At 38.2% G+C, this 20464-nt stretch overlaps 1 protein-coding gene across 6 annotated transcripts in view; it reads right to left on the bottom strand.

The window, feature by feature from the left end:
- Window positions 1-20464, bottom strand: part of Cdkal1 (CDK5 regulatory subunit associated protein 1 like 1) — a 607184-nt gene that overhangs the window by 23274 nt on the left and 563446 nt on the right. For all 6 annotated transcript variants that reach the window (XM_010622937.2, XM_010622935.2, XM_010622936.3 and 3 more), the window contains exons 13-14: window positions 7902-7985; window positions 5007-5171 (exon numbers count right to left, since the gene is read on the bottom strand). In XM_010622937.2, coding sequence (XP_010621239.1) covers window positions 5007-5171; window positions 7902-7985 — 249 coding nt within the window. The remainder of the gene's footprint in view (window positions 1-5006; window positions 5172-7901; window positions 7986-20464) is intronic.

Consider the following 20464-nt stretch of genomic DNA (forward strand, 5'->3'; position numbering starts at 1 on the left):
CAGGTTTGAAAGTTGGTAAGATGTGTATATAACTCTTGGCTTAGTCTTTTTCACCTTCTAATTTTGTAATTCTTGGTAAGATTTTAATATGTCCTATGTTCTCATTCCTTAATCATGAAATTGGGATAATGATAGTGACTTCTTTTCAGGTTATGAGGATGATATGGATTAAGGCATATAAGCAACTGGGTACAGTAATGGTTCCATCATAAGCACTCCATAAATGCTGGCTTTGGGTCACATGAGTAGGCACAGAGCAGTTAGCCAGTGGTGCTTAAAGATAATCAAAATACATTATCAAATCTCAAAATTATTATGTTTTTAAAAGGAATTTTAATCTTAAGAGATATTTACTGTTTGTTTCTGGATAAAATAAAATGATAAATGGGATTTCATTACAAGTAACCAGGGTAGAGAATGCAGGGGTAGATGAGAACATGGACAACACAAGATTGGCCATGAGCTAGCAATTGCTTAAGGGAGTAAGAGGTATGTGGGATGATTATACTCTTCTATTTTTGCACATTTGAGTTTCCATAAATAGATGTCCATAATAGAATCAAACAACCAAAAACAGGACCCAATCTTTGATTATTTTTCATTACTGAGTGGCTATGGATTTGGTACAGGTAATATCGGGTCTGTCTTTCCATATCTTCTTCAAATGGAATGACTGAACAGACATAACAATTTTCCATAAAGATTTCAACTGTAGGAAAAGATTATCATGATAAACAGTGATCGCAAAATTAGGCTGCACATGAGGGCCTGGTAAAAATATCAACCAATGCTCTTAAGACCATAAAATGTTTTATGCAAGCTTTGTGCTCCTTTAGCCCCCTTTCAATAAACACACACACACGCACACGCACACGCACACACACACACACACCTTGTCTACTCCTCCCCAACATTTCTGCAACCCCTTTCTGAAGCATTATTAATACACACAGATAGGAAAGTCTCCATTCAAAAAGATGCTCAACTGCAGTTTTTGACGTCAGTATAGGGACAGTGTGGTATTATTACAGGAAAACATTAAAACTGCTTTTATGAATAGCACATGCGCCTCCCCAGAATAGTGGTCTCACATTTCAGTGTGTATCAGTGTTAGCCTAGGACCTGTTGAAGCCCTGCTGAGTCCTTCTCTGACTCAGGAGGTTGGATGGGGTGGGGTGGGGAGCCTAGAAATGTGCATTTTTCACAGGTTCCCAGATAATGCTGACAATACCAAGCATTGGACCACTCTGAGGGTTAATGTCCATATGAATGTCTCCCATCTCTGTGCTTCCTTTATTTACATTTATCCCTTTGAGCATCAGGATGCCTTCAACTGAGTAATTATCACATTTTTTTAAATTATATTTTTCTGAAATTAATTGCATTTATTTAAATTTGGAGGTGACATTTTGGCTCCCTTCTTCCCTAAAACTAACCAGGATAATTTTTTCTCTTTCCTATTCTTTCCTCCTTTCCTCTAGTCAAACTAAAGTAAGGAAGAGTAATAATCACAAAAAAGATGTTTTTAAATGCCTTTTTCACGAGATTATAATTTCTTAGAGAACAGCAATCTTTTCACCTTATTACAGTTTTCCATGTCATGGGCATCTGCTTATTATTTGAAAATAACGAGGTCTGATTTCTATTACTATTTATGTTATTGAAAATCCTGACAAAGGTCAGGCACTTGGTCCATTTTTGTCAAATGAATTATTTCACTCACTGAATCTTAGAGCTAGAAGGTTCCTCAGTGACCACTATTCACTATTATTTTACATGTGGAACAACCAAAGTTTGGGGAACCTAATGACGAACACAAAAGCCAGAGAATTTGTCACTGCAAGAATCAGAGTCCTGTAATCAATCTGGCCTTCCCCTTTCCCAACTTGGATTCCCTTCCTAGGCTGCTATCCCCTCACCAGTGATACTGAAAGAAGGCAGCAGGGCCTCAAGGGACAGGGAGGAAATACGGAGCACAGGGCTAACAACTCAAAGGATGCCCTGACAGTGCTTAGGAAACGTACTAATTATAGGACAACATTTTAACACAGTGTTTTGCTTTAGATACTTTGGGCTTTCTAGATTTCTTTGTAAAAATATGTATACAGAAGTTGGCATTCTAGAAAAACTTGGGAAAATCCCTAGAAAACTCTGAAATTCTGATCAATGAATGTAAATATGTCATAGACATTAGAGAAGAGTGACAATATCAACAAGACAGAAAGAAAATGGGGAAAGGGGATTGGGAGAGGGAAGGAAATAGATTTTAAAAGAGCTCAAGCTATATTATGTACAGGCACCCACTCTAGGATGACAGTAAGCTGCATGTACTGTAAATGTGTACTTACTTAGAAAATAAATAAATGAATAAATTCTGATGAGACTGGTTCTCTAGCTCAGAAATGATCATCCTAATAGAGAAACACCTTCACCCCCGCCAAATGCAACAACATCTAAGGGCTCAAATCATTAACAAAAAGAACATGTCAGTACTGAGGTAGTGTTTGGAGTTGGTTCTTTATGGATGCAACAAGGTGGAGAGGCAGCATTAAGTACTGTGCTCCAGAAGTGAAGCTGGGTGGTTTACTGGCATCACAGAATATGTTCCTGTTCTCAACAATGCAAGATACACATGCTCATTCCCAGTTCACAGACACAACGCACTGAGGAGTTATGTGCCTGGGGAGCACCAATGACCCACATAACACCCAGGTCTATCTGACCCCAAGGCTATATTGCTACACTGGAGTTAGGCTGATTTCTCCACTCACGAGTCCCAGCACCTGTATCCACTGTCAGAGAGCTCAAAGCCTCTCGATCACACCTCCATTATCTACTTTAAAACCTTATACAACTGCAAGTTTTTCTCTTCCTGTTCAATTAATTTTGGTTCTAGTATATGTGCTGCCAAAGCAAGCATTCATTTTGGTTCTACTGTCAGCAAATTCATGTGTAATAGGACAAATTCACTAATGAGGGCTTTTGATTCTGCTAAATTTGGCATATCTTTAAAAATTGAAAAATAATACTAAAGAGTAAAGCCACATTCTTCTTTTTAAAGGAAGTCACTATTGGCGGTAAAAAGACTTGCCTGATGTTTCCCTGAATACACATTTCCAAATCAATGTTTCTAACCCTTTCACATCATGCATACTATGAGTCTGTTTCCAGCAGCCAGGCATGGTGGTGTATGCCTATAATCTCAGCTACTTGAGAGGGTATGCCAGGTAGTTCACAAATTCATAGGTCAAACTGGATAACTTAGTGAGATCCTATCTCAAAATAAAAATTTTAAAAGGCTGGGGATGCAGCTCAGTGTGAAGCACTTGCCTAGCATTTTTGAAGCCCCGGGTTCAATCCCCAGTACTTAAAAAAAAAAAGAGAAAAGCGAATGAGGGAGAGCTACCTTCTATTTCTAGAAGCCCAAGTGGGCCCAGCAGTCACCTGACCGTCCTGCAATTTACCAAAGACCCCTGGGCCATACTACACACATTGTAAAGAAGTAGAACTGACGACCCTGCTTTCTAGGTTGGAATGAGGGAAGGAAGAGCAAAAAAGTCTACCTAACAGAACTTAAGTGCGGCTGACCTTTTAGAAAGGAATACTGTAGTTAAGGAACTAGTTGAAAGATGCTACTTTATTCATTATTAACGGTGATGTTTTAGAACACCGTTCTCTTCAATAGGTGCCTATGAAGGCAGGATCTTTGAAATAACAATTTGTCATTTGATGTGAAATCCTTTTCACCTTGACAATTTAAAAATCACCCAGGTAAAAAAAATTCATGTAGAAAACAAATTTAAAAAATCAACGATCTTCCTTGAAAAAAATTTAAAAATGTTAGCTAATATATCAAAACCCAAATTTCTAGTAATATAACTTAATTGCTAGATTACTGTTCTCTCCAGCCATCCATCCCAATCTCGAGATAAGACTTTTCTTTTTTAAAGGGCAAACATTAACGGGTATGCTTTTCGCAATTTAGCAGGATGACACTCTCCTCAAGGTTTTGATAAAAGCTAATCCATGCCCTTCCACTATGGGTCACACCCTTCACATGCAGTGTCAGGCTCAGGACAGGGGCCACTCCTGCTGCACAGAGAGAAGCAGAGCGCTACAGTCAACAGGGGCTCAGATAAACAGGACTCTCTTGGTCACTACTCCCAAAGTAAAGCCAGAGTTCCTTTATTTTAATCAACATGCCCTTGTAATTCATCTGAGGAAAAAGCTATACACAGATCAAAACAATTTTGGAATTACATGGCCAGATGAATATCAGTTATCTCTTTTCTCTACGTTAAGTCATTGCTATATACTTTTTTTGGAGCGCTTAACAATTGTGTTGGAGAAAGGACATCAAATGATGCTTAGAAATGTGATACACATTTTCATTTCACACTCCATCAAGTTTTACAACTGTAGCTCAATGAAATGTAAGAGAGAGCTTGGCAAACAGCCATATTTACCAAGGTATAAAATAGGGGTCAGGTTACTTTTTTATAGAAAGAAAAAATGTTTAATTTTCACTCCACACAACTAAAGCAGATATCCAGCTAACACCCTAGTGAAAGGGACCATAACCGCATATATGACATGGTTTAGTGCCTGTTCAGCTATAAGGTTTTACTACATTATAAACAGCTTTGCAGGCAAGAAAACATTCTTTTCCTTGTCCCCTTACACTCAGCATCTATGGATACAGACACATACTGGATCAGATCATCTTCAGTTAAATCTTTTACCTGAATATAATGGCTTTTATCCTTTGCATCTAGCTTGGAGGCAGAAACAGCTTATTTCCTTTTCATGCAGAGGAGCAAAGCTATAGGCATCAGCAAAAAAATGCATCATTTTGATTCAGATTTCAATCTGTCAGAAAGGATTAAAGCCTCGTGCATACATAAAAAGGGAACCATAAATGATAACTAAAGTATGGTCTGGAATCCTTGTGCTTCTACAGCCGCTATTTTACTGCCAGGGTAGAAAAGAAAGCATCTTTCACTTACCTTTGTTAAACCTGAGACTTCTCCCTTTGCTAATGGTTTGCTGATGGAAGGCGTGTGTACTTTGGCGTCCGATACTGGCAGCCCTTTCATAAAATGTTTTCCTGATTCATAAATGTCCACCTCGACCATTTTCCCCATGAATGAAGGGTTCTTTGGCACTAAAACCTTAAAAAAATTCAGAAATCTTAATTTCTTAAAACAAACTTTAAGAATAATTTTTGATTTATAGAATCATGACAAGGGTCGTACAGAGAGTTGTATGCCTCACACCCAATTCCCCCTTATTATTAATATCTTACATCTCCATGGTACACTTGTCACACTGTATAAACCAAAACTGAAATATTACTATTAACTGAAGTCTATACTTGATTCTGATTTCTCAGTTTGCCCTTTAAAGGTATTTTCTCTACTTTGAGATCCCAAGTAAAGTGGGCTCTACTTTCTAGAGGTTTAAGGATCCTGAGATCCTGTAGGATGGGAAGGCACTTCTGGGAGGAGCCCCAGGCTCTGGATAGAACTCTCCCACTGCCAGATGCTGGGAAGTCCCCTGCAGTCAGCCAGCCTCTTGTGAACCGGCCTTTGATATTCTGCTCATGGCTCTCTCATGCAATGGAGAAAATGGAGATAGGATTCATGAAAGCCTTGTACTTTTAATACCTTACAACTTAGCTGTTGTTGTAATAGTTTGATTGTTTGTTTGCTTGTTTTTGGTACTGGGGATTGAACTCAGGTCCTTGCGTTTGCAAGGCAGGCCACCGAACCGCTGAGCTAAATCCCTGGCTATAATGGTTTGAGAAGACACTTCAAATGAAGCCTGCATATGCACAGTGCGCGTGTGCACAGGGGAAGAGAAAATATATAAAGGAAACCTTTCAAAAACACAATGCATTGGTGTTTAGCACTACATGACTCCTGGCTAATGGCTGCCACTCATTTATTTGGCTCACTTAGAAGAAGCTTGTGTATGTCAGTCCTGGGCCCCTGCCTCCTTGTAGAACTAGCTACCTGGAGGGAACTTTGGCTGGTTCACAGGAAACTATCAGATGGTCTCGTTCCACTAGAGATTACTGATAGAAGTCGTTGTTTACCTTGAGCAAGTGTTTGTCCTTCTCTGGGACTAATAGGTAGTTTGTACTCGTTAAGTTTCCCTTACACTTCTATTTTAGTACTGTATCTCCTTGCCAATCTTTTCAAATTAGGGTCCAAAATAAAGACTAATTTAATCCTGCAATACTTTGATATTTAGATATAATCTACACCTCTGGAACTCATCATATTTAGAAACAATGCTAATGACATCGTACATAGGCTTAGTTATGCAGATAAAATAGCTGATGAGAGCCGGAAGTTCCACGGCTAATTTCTCTGAAAAGTCAAACTGGATCTTGCACTGAGTTTGATTTTTATGACCACTGGGTACACTTCATCAAAGTGTAGGAGAAAGGTCACCTGGGCAGAAAATTACTTATGGCAAGCAAACAAACTAAAAGAGCTTTGGTATCAGGATTATGAGTCTCTCTGAATCAGTTTTTCTAAAATAAGAAAATCTGTAGAGCAACTATCCCTGGGAGATTCGGTACTATTCTGGGGGAAAATAACCCTCCTAGATTTGAATGAAGGGCTCAGCATTTTTTTTCTCCTCGGATTTTAATAATTGGAAAAGGCCCAACTGCTTTAAATGGGAGGAAACAGCTAATAAGGCTTGCCATTGCCTTTAAAATGAAGAGAAAAATGTTTCCCGCTGTGGCACAAACCCAGATGGCGAGAAAGACAGGGACAATGAGGCAACCCAAGTACAATCCCACTCCTCCCTCCCCAGGCAGGGCAAAAGGCTGCCTGATGGGGACCCTGCTATCCAGACACAGTAATGAGCCTGGAATGGGGAAGGGGCTTGGCTGCAAGATGGAGTGCTGGGAATCCTCTCTTCACTGCAGACTCTACTGCTGCTGCACAAAGGGAGTTTAGTGTGTCCCTCCCCATATTGTCTAAGGACCCACAATCCAGTCTGAGATTATTTCAGGTGGACACCAGTGCCATGACCTCCTCAGCCACTGCCATCCTGTTAATTTAGGCAGTGGCTTCCCTTTCCCATTCCCCGTGACACACCCACGTGTGACATGCCCCTGCTGACTTCAACAGTCCCTACTCTCCAGTTCTGGCCATGAATCAGGGAAAGATCTCTGCTTTGATGAGAAAGGATTGGAAAGTGGGAAAACCCATCTGGCATTAAGACAAGTAAATGCGACCCAGAATGATTCACACAGCCCCATGCCCCTGTGGGGTCTCCCACACCTAAGAGGGTGGCCTCAGAACTGCTAAGGGAACCTGCTTCCATCCTCATGCTGGACTCCAGAGCTGTTCACACAGTTTGAGTTGAGTCCAAGGAGTACTCTTTTCCCTCTTCCCCTAGCTTCTCAAATATCTCTTGATATTTTAGTCAAGGTAGAAGTTAAAAAAAAAAAAAAAAAAAACTAAAACTGAAAAACCAACCAATGGACCAAAACAAAGAAATCACAGAGTGATGTGACAGCCAGAGGAAATCCCTGCCCTTCTGCACTGATGTGGCCCATGCAGACATCCTTCCTGCCTTCCGAACAGGACTTTGCCCCCACTTCTCCAGTTGTGGGAACGTTCCAAACTCCGAAAAGCCTAGGGTTGGCTGATCAAAGATTACTGTGCACTAAAACACATTAACTACACTTACGTCTTTGTAGAGAATGCTCTACAGAATAAGCAACAGAGATAAGCCCCATGTTAGCCTGGCTGGCTCGATGCTATAGAATAGCCACCCTGTGACAGGGTTCAACACTTTCCCCTTAAAATCTTCTTTGTTTACACTCTGAATTCTTCCTTATTTTGGAGAAAATTCAAGAATACTGGTGTGTTTCTTACCTGCTCATAAAATCGATTGTGTGCAACATAAAACTTGGAATCAAAAGATTCTTCTGTTACTAACACTTTTTGTTTTTCACCAATCTGTAGAGAGAAGGGAGACAAAAAATGGAAAGATAAGGACAAGTACCTGAGACTCCAAAAATAAATACCAGCCCAAACAGGACCCACTCAGGTCCTCTGGAGTTTAAAGCGTAGACAGCTAATTATTCAAAGCTAACGCTGTTCAAATGACCAATTCAAATTTCTTCATTAACTATGCTGGTGATATATAAAATTAGCATAGTATGAACTCTTCTTTTCTTACATAACTATGAATCAGAACTTGATTGTATTTCTTCCTTCAACATAAGTAAGATAATTAAAGCTTCTAAGACATACCAAAATCTTCTAAATATCACTTTGTTTCTTGAAACAAAGTTGCAAAACAAGCCAGAACAAGCTGCTTCTAATTCAAATTCATGAAAATATTTTGGCAATATGAAACAGTATTAAACATTAATTTGAGTTATGAGGGATGTAACACTAAAGAAAAAAGCTAGTCATTAGGCCCTTGCATCTCAATATTTTGCATGTTGCATATGGTTCTGAAATTAGTAATTCACACAGCTATTTACTGAGTATATACATTTTTGTCAGTCACAGGCAACTGTCTCTTTGCTGGAGTCCTGATGCTATAATCACTTAAATTATTTATTTATTTATTCATTCATTTATTTATTTATTTATGGTATCAGGGATCGAACTCAGGACCTTGTGTTTGTGAGGAAGGCTCAGTACCACTGAGCTAAATCCCTGGCCCTAATTATTTTCTTTTAAAGAGAAGGACAAAAACAATATGAACTGTTTGATCTACACTTACGATCTAAGCAAGTATTTTTAATAACCAAGAAGTTGAATCAGCCAAACAATGGTTAAAGAAATGGGACTATCCAAAAACAACTCAAAACAAAAGAGCACACCAAAAACCCACTATTTCCAAGTTTTTCGCACTGTGAAATACAGCATTTAAAGTATCAATTACTTTTTTAAAAAGATTGTCAAAAACGTCTCATCTAGCAAACCAGCTGTATTGAATCATGGTTCCTGGAATTATTTTTGCCATTGCTGCTTGATAAATATGACCCCTTGAATTGAAGTATACCAGCAAGATGATTTCTCAAGAAGAAATTTCTATTCTTGTTTGTAGGGGCTTGTCACTACGATCAGGCAGTTATCATTTCAGAAACATAAACACAGCTGCACTAAATGGACCACCTAGCAATTAAAAAAGAAATCTAACTCCCCTCTTCATTGTTCAATGCCAATACCTAAATACACCATAATCTGCCATCTAGTTTACCATCTCATTCAAAAAGTAGCCTGCTTAGCCAGAGGTTGTGAGGTCTCTGAGATGGTACTTACAGGACTTAAGACCCAGAAAACCAGTGAAAGATCCTCTAACACTAGAAAATCAAACAGCCCCAAAAGAAAGTTCTTCAACTTCTACAATGAGCTTCCATGGCTCTGTTTATCAAAAATAGATCAGTGGATATTAGGTTTCACTGAAGTATGTATTTTTTAATATTTATTTATTTATTTATTTATTCTTTTTTTTTGTGCCAGGGATCAAATTCAGGTCCTTGCGCTTGGGAGACAGGTGTGGCGGCACCACTGAGCTAAACCCCTGGCCCTCACTGAAGTATATTCTTTTGGAAGAAAACTTGGAATGTTTGCACACAGTTCACAGTGTGAGTTGCTTATAACTTAAGATAAGTATCTGTCAATGGTTCTTAAGGAAATCTGCAATTATACTTCATCTAACATTTAGTTTTCAGGAAATTAACAACAGTGTAAGAATGCAGAGCCACTGAAAGGGTATGATGCTTCTCTGCTCGTTAGAATGCATGTGGACAGTTGAGGAAATATTTTTGTGCTGTTTTATTTCCTCTGGTATCTCCAATGACATCTACAATGATAACAGTACAATATACAGAGGCAGAAAGACTTAATATGTTTATATAGCAGAGGGCTGGGCTTTTAACCAATCACTGGAGAACTATTTATAGGTGAGAATTTAACTAATATTTGACAAAGGGGCTCAGAAGAACTGTTCTGTGCATTAAACAACAATGGCGAATGCTTTTCTAGTTACATTATTTGTTCCCTGGGCCACAGACTTTGTCTCATTGGTAAGACCTTTTGAATTCCCCAAAGGATATTGAGCAAACACGAGCATAGAAGGTAAGGGCTTTGATCAAAAGCTGCTGTAATCCATGTACACCCCCAAAATGTATTAAAGAATAAATAATAAAAGCTCTCCTCCATAATTTTTTATGAATGAAATACATACATACAAACTTTAGGAGAAGCAACTATTTCAAATAATCTTAAAATCAACAAGAAGTTATGGAAGAGAAGATTTCAGATAGAACTCTGGAAGGGCAATTTTGCCTTGGTCACAATAAAAGAATGTAAAGGGTAGCAAATGTACATAAGCCTCAAGTCTCTTTCTAAAATCATCACCTCCTCCTATGGGTTCTAACTGTTGTCTCACCAACTCCTTGTTATAACACAGTGTAGGTAAAGAACTTCATAAACAAAATTTACAGTAATCAGCATGATTTGCCATTTCCTAAGAGGGCCTCTGCTATCAGAGTGAGGAGTCCCAGTTCAAAAAAGCAGGGCATCTGGAGCAAAGAGGCAAGCTACAGAAGTCCTTAGGCCACTAATACCACAACCCAAGCAACCTGCTAGACTACTGGCAGAGAGAATCCAGCAGCAAGGGCCACGGCTTGTCTCACAGGATATGATGAGCAAGTCTGCTGTCTCACCCACACTATGCTGAGAAGCAGACTTCTATAGCTACTTCTCTGTCACGGGCAGAACCTTGCCCAGAGGCTGGAACCACCAACAGGAATGCAAGGTTACATCACTTTGAAAATATGAGCAAACAAAATCCCTGGGGTTTTCATAGAATTGTGACTGGCAGCACAAGATGTCTGTTCAGCAGAGATGATTAAATTGGAACTGAAACTGCAGATCTGCAGAATGGTCTAGAAGGTGGCTTCAAAAGAACTGTCCCACTGAAGGACAGGGAGAAATGAATGATAAGCAAGGGGAAGCATTTTAAGAGGGTTTTCAAAAACATCAAATGCCACATATTTGGATAGAATGGTACTGGAAGAAGACCTACGATCTGGGCAGAATGTTTTAAGATGAAAGCGATCTGACCATGTTAGGGGCCTTCACTTTCCTCATCTACGAAATGGGCAGTTCTTAAAAGGCACGATGGAGGAGAGCTGAATGGGAGCTAGATTACAATACAGAAAGGCTTATTTGTTCCAAAGACTTAAGTCATTCACAGCAAATCTGTAGGTTAGGAATTGATATCCCCACAAGGTATTCTGGGAACATCAAGAAAGGCTCGCACTTTTCTCACTAAGTGTATGGTTAGAGCCCTCTGCAAATTACAGCCATTCTGTTGCTGCAATTAAACTAACAATGATCTTTAATAGCCACTAAAGAATATTTATAAAGTTTTTCAAAAGACTATCAAGAGACCTGAAGTTTTCTTAAAGAAGCCTGTCAGAATTTCTGCAAAACTCTTTTTATAATCCTAAGGAAGATGACTCTTTTCCTATTTGCTGTATCAGAATATGATATTCATAGTCAATTAAATAAAATACTCAATTTCTGTAACATGTTAGAGCTGAAGGCTTTGCTTGGGACTGTAATCCCCTGTTAAATGAAGTTTCCCTTCTCCAAACCTCAAGGATTTCATCAAGAAATGAAATTGATTTTACCTTTCTGAAGCAAGGGACAGTTCTTACCTGCAGTTTGCCCCTTAATTCAGCTCTAAGAACTTTTGAAAGCGACTCTGAGTCTTGACAACTGCTTTGGCAAACCAGGTACTTTGTAATTTATTCAAAGATGTCAGTGAAGAAAGTAATTTTTCCTAGGATGCACAGAAATTCATTTAGACTGCATTAACCTTACTTTAACAAGCCATTTTGTAAAGAATGAATTATAAAAATGGTCTTGTAAAACCATCCCTCCCTACCACAGATTCAGTCACTGATGTGAAGGGCAGTGCAAGAATAAACCCCTCTAAGACCCTACATGACTGGTGTCCTCCTGGAGCTGCTGGAAACAGGGCCCTCATTTATAAATGAGTGGGTCTGGTGCAGTGTTCAGGCCTAGAAGAGAAGATATGGGAAAAACTCTTAATGAGTTTTTAACTGGGAAAGCAGGAACTAAAGGTAGTATCACCTTAGCCAGAGAAAAACTGTAAGACCTCAGACAGGGCTTAATAATCTCTCTGATTTCAAAGAGGGAACTAAAACACTGCAAGTCAGATGATTTGCTCAGTGGCAGTAGCAGAAAGGAGAAAAGGCAGTCTTTGAACTGTTCCCACTGCTGAGTGCATCCTATTTAATTGCTAGCTGTAGAAAACTTAAAGCACTGTGTACCTAACTCTGCAGTGTATGCCTGTTCCTTGAGTTGAAGAACATCTGTAAAAAACAAAAAGCAATGTTCTTAAGACTCGATTTCTGGATAGATTTTCCAGCATGTTACATAATCAACTAGCTATGTCATTTCTGTCACATCTATGCTTAAAATTTCCCACGTGCCTGAAGTTGTAAGAAACATCAGTTCTAACCATATGGCTGGAGAACATGCATAAAACACACACTTTCATAAAAAAGCAGTGGTTTTCAGCATAATTTGGTTGTTGGGTGAATGTTCATTTGAGTATACTCTTTTTCCATTTGTCCCAAACAATACCCTACACAAGACCTTATAAGGACTTAAAGAGAAAAAAAAATGAAAAGAATCGTTTGAAGAATGACAAATGTTACCAAAATGAAACAAAGGAATTAGGGTGTTTGGGTTAATACCTTTAACTCAGTAAGAAATACTACTTGAGCAAGTACTCTGTACACTAGAAAAAGCGAAAGGTTTCTCTTAGATTCACATATGGCTATAAATATAAAATTTATGTAAAGTTCACTTTTTTCTTTATTCCTCTTCTTTTTCCCCTGCTTTACACTTAGAAAACCTGAGATATGATTTGGAAACTAATGTCAATCTCAAATCTACTCTGAAGTTATTTCAATATTTCAATTTTATTGTTTATAGTAACAAAAGCAAGAACAAAAACCTTACAAAGGTCATATATGTGTGTGTGTGTGTGTGTGTGTGTGTGTCCAAATAAGATACACATTTATTTCTTAAAAACAGTTATAAGGTGATAAAGAATTTTTATTTCCTCTTTATGTGTCCCTTCTTTACCTTAGGGAAGCAATGGAGATTAAAATGGACATATCAAAATCCTTACAATCATTTAATCAAGGTCCTAATAAACTTGGATTTCATCTGTTTATTCTACAAAGTATTCTGACATGCTACTTCTGCAGCTAAGTTTTTTTTTTTATTGTAGATAATAAAATACAATTTTTCTACCTGACTGGTTTCTGAACGTATGACTCTGGGAAATGTCAAATGTCTTTCTTTAGCTGCAGTCAAATTAGTTTTTCTTTCTTTCTTTCTTTTTTTCTAAGTTGCCTGGAACATGTTAAACACAGGCTGTGACCTTAAACTTTAAAATAATATTTCTAGTGTCTGTGCAAAAGGCTGCCCTCTCATACACCTTTAGACTAATTACTGCAGTGTAATGTTTCCAGTGAACTGCTGTAATTACACTTGGAGAAAAGTATGGCCTTGTTCTTTCCTAGCTAATGAAAATGATAACCTTTCCATTTTGATTCATCATTCACAACAGGCAGAGCATGCGATGCTGGGTCTCCAGGGTATACAGTAATTTTCCCGACTGTTTATGCACACTTCTGTTTTCTGGCCCTGCAGATGCTAGAATTAAAGAACCAAGCATACTTATGCTAACAACAGTCAACAGTAATAATAGCAATAACATTAAAATTTAATATCATCCTTATTCCACAATGCTGTTCTATAATGAAATAGGGCCGTGACACAGGAATGCGTGTCAGAAATGATGATAGCGCAGCTAACGAGAAATCAGTCTCTAGTCCTTCACATTCAAAATGCTGGCCACCAGAGTACTGGACAACTGAAGGCTTCCTAAGACAAGATGTCAGCAGTTATTGTCAAATAGGTTAGGCTTGTGTTTAACTCAAACGGGAAAAATGCATTTTATTTGGTTTTTATAATAACAGTATCCTCTGTGAAGAAACAAGTATTGTTTAGCTACTCTTAGGATTATATTTATTCAAAAGGTAAAAAAATGTTCCTTTGAAGCAGAATGTCCATATGTTTAAGTATTTAATATATGGTTATTGATTAAATGCTATGAGTACTTCAGTGGTATTTTATTTCTTCTTCTCTCTTCAAATATAACCTGAACATGAGCAAAACTTAAATACAATTTGGCTTTTCCAAAGTCTTTCCTCCCTGAAAAGTAATGTAAACTACAAAGACCAGGTTCAAGGCAGTTCAGTGGAATCAAATCAGACTATAAAGTCTTTTCTATTGTGAATCCTATCCAGCTTTTTCCTTTATTTTCTGGCTGGTTTTCCTCCGGTCATGTGCTCACCCCAGTAAGTGGAACTCAAAGTAGCCTCTTCCCAGCTGGAGGCAAAAACCTCATTTTCACTAACAAAGCTATTTTCATCTGCTAGTGGAAAGCCAATAGCAATGGCAAGTAAGTTACAGGACACAGGATGGCTTGATCACTTTCCAGCATCAAAGGCCTATACGTAGTGTTGACTGAACTTTGATCTTGGAAATACAGCCAGTTTTAACCATCTCCCTCTTCCGGGTAGTCTAGAACATTCTAAAGTATTATCTATAGTGCGTTAGAATTTATTTTTTGATTGTGGTAAGAACATAATATGAGATCTACCCTTTCAACAGACTCAAATAAATCAACTTCTTCCATAATAGACTTTCTTCATTACAGATCTGTTTTTCCCCACATTGAACAAGTTCGACAGTACCTGGGCAATGGTTTCACATTTAAAGCTAAGTACAGACCTGTGGATAGATACTGTTAATAAAATCCATCCATGAGATCTTATGTCTGAGACTAAGTGGGCCCAAGATGGGGTATGTGTATAGAGCCTTTTCTTGTTAAAAACTCAATCCTACAATTTGAACATAATTTCCATTTACTTCCATCATCCTGATCTTTTGCCCTTGGACCCTGGCAGTCACCACTTGGCCAATTTTTTGATGAGCTTCCCATAAAGACATAAAGCTAGACTGTATACCTTAAATGTATAATTATATCACAAAAAAGGTGAAAGGAGAAAGAAACCACAAAATAAAGACAATATAAATTATCTGTACAATCTTTTAAAACTTTTCTAACTTAAGTGTCACATTGCCATGAGAGGTTTTTTAAATATCAATTTTAAAAAATTTATTTACAGTGGTCTTCTCTTATCTGTGATTTCACTTCTTACAGTTTCAATTATCCTTGGGAAGCTGTGATCTGAAAATATGACACAGAAAATTCTGGTTTTTTGTTTTGGTACTGGGGATTGAACTCAGGTCCTTGCGCTTGCAAGGCAGGCCACCAAACCGCTGAGCTAAATCCCCGGCCCCAGAAAATTCTGGAAATAAATAATTTGTAAGTTTTAAGTTGCATACTATTCTGGGTAGTGTCATAAAATCTGATGTCTTTCCATGCCATCCCACCCAGCACATTAATCTTCTCTTTGTCCACAGTATCCATACTGTGTTACTTGCTCATGAGGATAAATGTTTAGTGAGATACTTTGAGAAAAAGGGTGAGGCCACATTCACAAAACCTTTATTATGTTTTATTTTGTTATTAGTTATTGCAGTAATCTTTTACTGTGCCTAACTTATGAACTAAACTTTATCATAGATAGATATGTACAGGGACACACACACACACATTTGAATGATTTGGTACTATCCTTGGTTTTACGTATCTTTTTTTTTTTGGTTTTTTGAGACAGGGTCTTATTAGGTAGTTGAGACTGACCTGGAACTCACTATGTAGTCCAGGCTGGTCTCGAACTCACAGCGATCCTCCTGCCTCAGCCACCCGAGTGCTGGGATTACAGGTGTGTGCCACCTCGCCCAGCTTATGTATCATTCTTGGTGTTCTTGGAACATTCAATATCTCCTAAAGATAAGGAAGGACTAGTGTATAAGAAGTAGTTCCTTGACAGAAAAATTTCTGTAGCACCTATGACTGTTGCATGTGAAGAGATATAATACATATCATATACATACTATATTACTTATATAAATCTATATTACCTAAATCTATAAAGAAACCTTACAAATAATAAGAAAATAATGAATGCTCCCAGTAGAAAAATAAAGTGCTAAAAAAAGCAATTCAAAAACAAACAACTAAATTATATGCATCTGTGAAACTATAGCCACCTTGCCTCAGGCAAAGAATAAATACTAAATAAAGAAATACCCCTTTCCCCACAAATGTTCAGAAGTATTTAGAATACTGGGCAATAAATACTTTTGGGGAGAGAAAACACACACACACACACACACACACACACACACACACACACACACACACACACTGTTTACAGCTTCTGAACAAGTCGCTTTCTTGGAAGGTTAAGTTTGGAAGAGTTTTGTTTCACTGATGACATATATACAAGCCAAGTTATAAACAAACCAAAAAAGAAAAAAAAGGAAAAGAGAAAGAGAGACAGACAAAGAGGGGAAAAAGTCAAAACCAAGTTAGAGAAAGATTCGTATTTGTGTAACCTACTAATCTGAGCTACCTCTAAAACCAACATCTCTAAAACCTTTGCCCAAAATCCTCATTCCCAACCAGAGATGCGTGGCAAGAGCAGGGCACCTCCTTCAGCTAAACTTCCAAACGTACTGCTAACACTACAGGCCACTCAGTATTTGAAGGAAGAGCCAGACATGTGGAGGAACAGAGGTGTGGGTGTGGTAGGCTGGACATGTTCCAATTTCCTTTCTGGCATAAGAAAGATGCTTTTCAAATACTAACTTATGAAAGAGGCTGGATAAGTTGAGAGCAAATTTTTAAAATCACAAGTTCAGAGCTGGCATGGAAAAAAAGAAAGCATTAATAGGTCATTTAGTTCAAACTCAGATGAGAAAACTAAGGTTCCTTAGAGAATGTGACTTGGTCTAGGTCATATAGCTCATATTTAATCCATAACATTGAAGATGGATTTTGGCTGGACAAGTGTATTATTAGGCAAGTGATAAATTACTCAATTACTCTGAACTGTTCTGTCTCCTGCAGTAGCCACTGTACTCACAACTACCAAGCACCTGAAATATAGCAAGTTCAAACTGAGTTGTGCTATGAAATAAACAGAGTAAAGCACACACTGAATTTCAAACACTTAACATGAATAAAACAATATAAAATATTAATTTTTGTATTTCTTACTTGTTGAAATAACACTGTAATATATTGAGTTATATAAAATGCATTACTGAAACTAATTTCACTTGTGTTTTTTTGCTTTTTTAATGTGGCTACCAGATAATTTAAAATAACATCTGTGGTTCATACTGTATTTCTTTCTATTGGACAGGGTTGTTCTAAGACATGATATTGTTTTTAAGAGTTTAGTGGAAATGCCTCATTTCACAATTTAGAATCACACTGGTCATTTAAAAATATTTTTAAAAAATGTACCCTGGTCTTAATTGCAGCATCATATAGATACAATGTTTTCATTTTAATAAGGAATGTATATGTATCTATAACTCCTAAAGGCAGGAATTTTGAATTGGTAAACTATGATTTTGACCATTAAATTATTCTTCCATTTTTCTGGCTGGTGAGAGCCCCCGCTAAAATCTTCCTTGTTTTTTAGGTAAATTCAGACAACCAAAGAAAGGCTGTTATTTTCCAGTCTGTTATTTTCCACTTTGTGTGGCATTGTAAAAACAACCATACATATAAGTGGCACTCAAACTTAATAAAAGGCAGAAATTGATCATTTTCAAATTAATTTTTTAAAGCCAAACATGAATATCCGAGATACATAATGCTTTTGGTAAGAGATGTATTTTATTAAACCACCCTTTTACCAACCCACTCTTTTACCAAAGGACTCAGCATAGATGCCAGAAATAAATAACACGTGCAGTACACCCCACCATCTTTCAACCATTTGCCAGGCAGGATTGAGGCTGAGCAAGCAGAGAGGATTAAGCAGAAATCAAAGACAGTCAAGCTCTAATGGTATCTAATTAGCATAACAAAAGACATGACCACAATCTTTCAGCAGTGGGCAATACATCTCATTAAAGAAGACTGAATAACAATTATTCTCCCCTGGTCCCTCCACCCCGCCCCCCTTGCTTCTTGGTTTAGCTCAGGAGACCCTGAGAGCAGAGCTGAGAGCTGCTGTATGGGCTAGGCATTCAGGATGCAGGGGAAAGAGCCCACTTGTGTCACTGCACCTGCATCTCCACACTTAATTCCCATTTCCTCCCCTGCTGTGAAAACGCAGCTTCCTCAAGCTCACACAAGTCCTGCTATCCAGTTTACAGGAATATAATATTGAGAAAAGTCAAACATGGCTTGAAAAAAAATACAGCCCACTTCAAGTGGCTTTAAAGAATATTGATCTGTTTCTCTTCACCTATCTTGGTTTCCCCTCTTTTATGTTATTTCCCTGAGGCTTAATGAGGCAAACTGAAATTTTATCAAATTTTATCCTAACCAATAATTGGCTGGGTACACACACACACACACACACACACACACACAAGCACGCGCACACAATTTAAATGGGAATCATCTACTTCAGACCTATTTATTTTCCCTATTTACTCTTGAGGACAGGCAAGTGAGAAAAATGCAAAATTAAAAAAAGGAAACTGAAGTTGCAGACCAGCAGGTAGGGAGATCATATACATTTAAACTAAGAATAAAAGATTCCACCTAAACCAAGAATTAAAATATTTTTTCCAAAATGATTACTAAGAAAGATGAAAGCTCCAAGGAATTCTATATAATTTTCCCTATTGGTCAACTCTGAGGGAAGGACTGAGTGGGGAGAAGAGAAAATAAAGACACAGTTATTTAATCCAAACAATTTTTAATTCTGAGCTATACATTTTGATCAGTAACACCTTTCAAAGGGGAATTTAGTATGAGGGCTGCTTTGAATTTTTTTAAATAGCTTCTACTGCCAAACACAATATTACATTGTTCTGCCTAAGCCTGAGCTGTCTGCAAACTGCTCCAGGAAAAGCTGTTTATCACAGATGTAGACAGGAACCACTGCAATCATTCCTGAGACTAAATAGCAGAAAGCCAGCCAACTCAGAGGAGGAGCAAGGGAAAACCTATTGAACCTATTTAGTATGTCTGGATTTTTCCAAACTGCTGTAAGACTACTACATTGCAGACATGGAGAGGCCTTGAGAACACTCAAGTCATTAAAATTATAGAGTGGACACCTGGGGTGAGACATTTTAATGCTATAGTGCTCGGGGTGTGACAGTACAGCATAGACAGTTAAAATAAACCACAGGGCATCACTTTCATCCTAAAAGGCCTTTCTCTATGTGGCAAAATACTCAGTATTCAAGACTCAAGTTTCTACTTTTTAATCCCTCAGATGGAATAGAGGTTTTGATTTTCTGTCCCATGAAATTTCAGTTTAACATTTTATATTGTTTTACATATACATATGTATATATTTACTTGATTTAAAGTTTTGTCAAAAATAACATGAAAATTTAACACATTGTTATGAATTCGACATTGCTTTTATTTTAAAATTCATTCCCCACACTTTTGAATTTTGATTCCCATCAGAGACTGGCTCTTTCATCTAAACCATGTAGGTTGGTTAGTAAGGTTTCCTTCCATTTTAAGACGGAACCTGGGCCAGTGGATAAAAGCTTGAAGAGCACTGATGGGGGGGGGGGTCAGGGAGTCTCCACTTTCTTCCAGCTCTGCCACTAACTCGCTGGCTGACTGTAAGCCAGTCATTTCACTTACAGGCCCCAGTTTCCTTATCTTAAAAAAAAGAGGGGCAAGTAAAGAAATCAATGTCATAAAGTTCTATGTGGCTCACGCGTCCTGTTTCTCAACGAAGAGCCTTAGGAAAGTGTCCTGCAGGGCACATGAGAGAAAAGGAGGCCCTTCTGGCCTGGGCTGTCGGTGGACACAGCTGGGCTGGCCCCGGCCCGACAGCCTGGAGCAGGCCTCAGCACTGCTGCTCCTTCCCACCGCCAGTGCTCACGCGCTGTTGGTGTCGGCAACATCTGCCAAAGGGTGGGTGACAGAAGGAAAAGAAGCAGCATTCTGAAAATTTCACTTACTTTCTGAAAATAATCGTCAAAATAATTATGTGTGTTGACACTTGTGTTGCCTTCAGATTAATAAACTAACTGGCTTTTGGGAGTCAGTGGTGGGAAAAAGAGTCCACAGCAGGTGATGGAAAATATAGACTATCATTGGTAATATGGCTGACAGCTTCCTGCTGCCGGGGTGCTGGGATGGGTATCACGGTGTGTTCTTGAACTAAATCTCAACCTTTTATCCATCTTCTATTTACCATAAAAAATAAAATGCATTCACAGTCCCAACA

The sequence above is a fragment of the Fukomys damarensis genome, unplaced genomic scaffold (genome assembly GCF_012274545.1).
Source record: "Fukomys damarensis isolate Sample0158 unplaced genomic scaffold, DMR_v1.0_HiC HiC_scaffold_10, whole genome shotgun sequence".
NCBI lineage: Eukaryota > Metazoa > Chordata > Mammalia > Rodentia > Bathyergidae > Fukomys > Fukomys damarensis.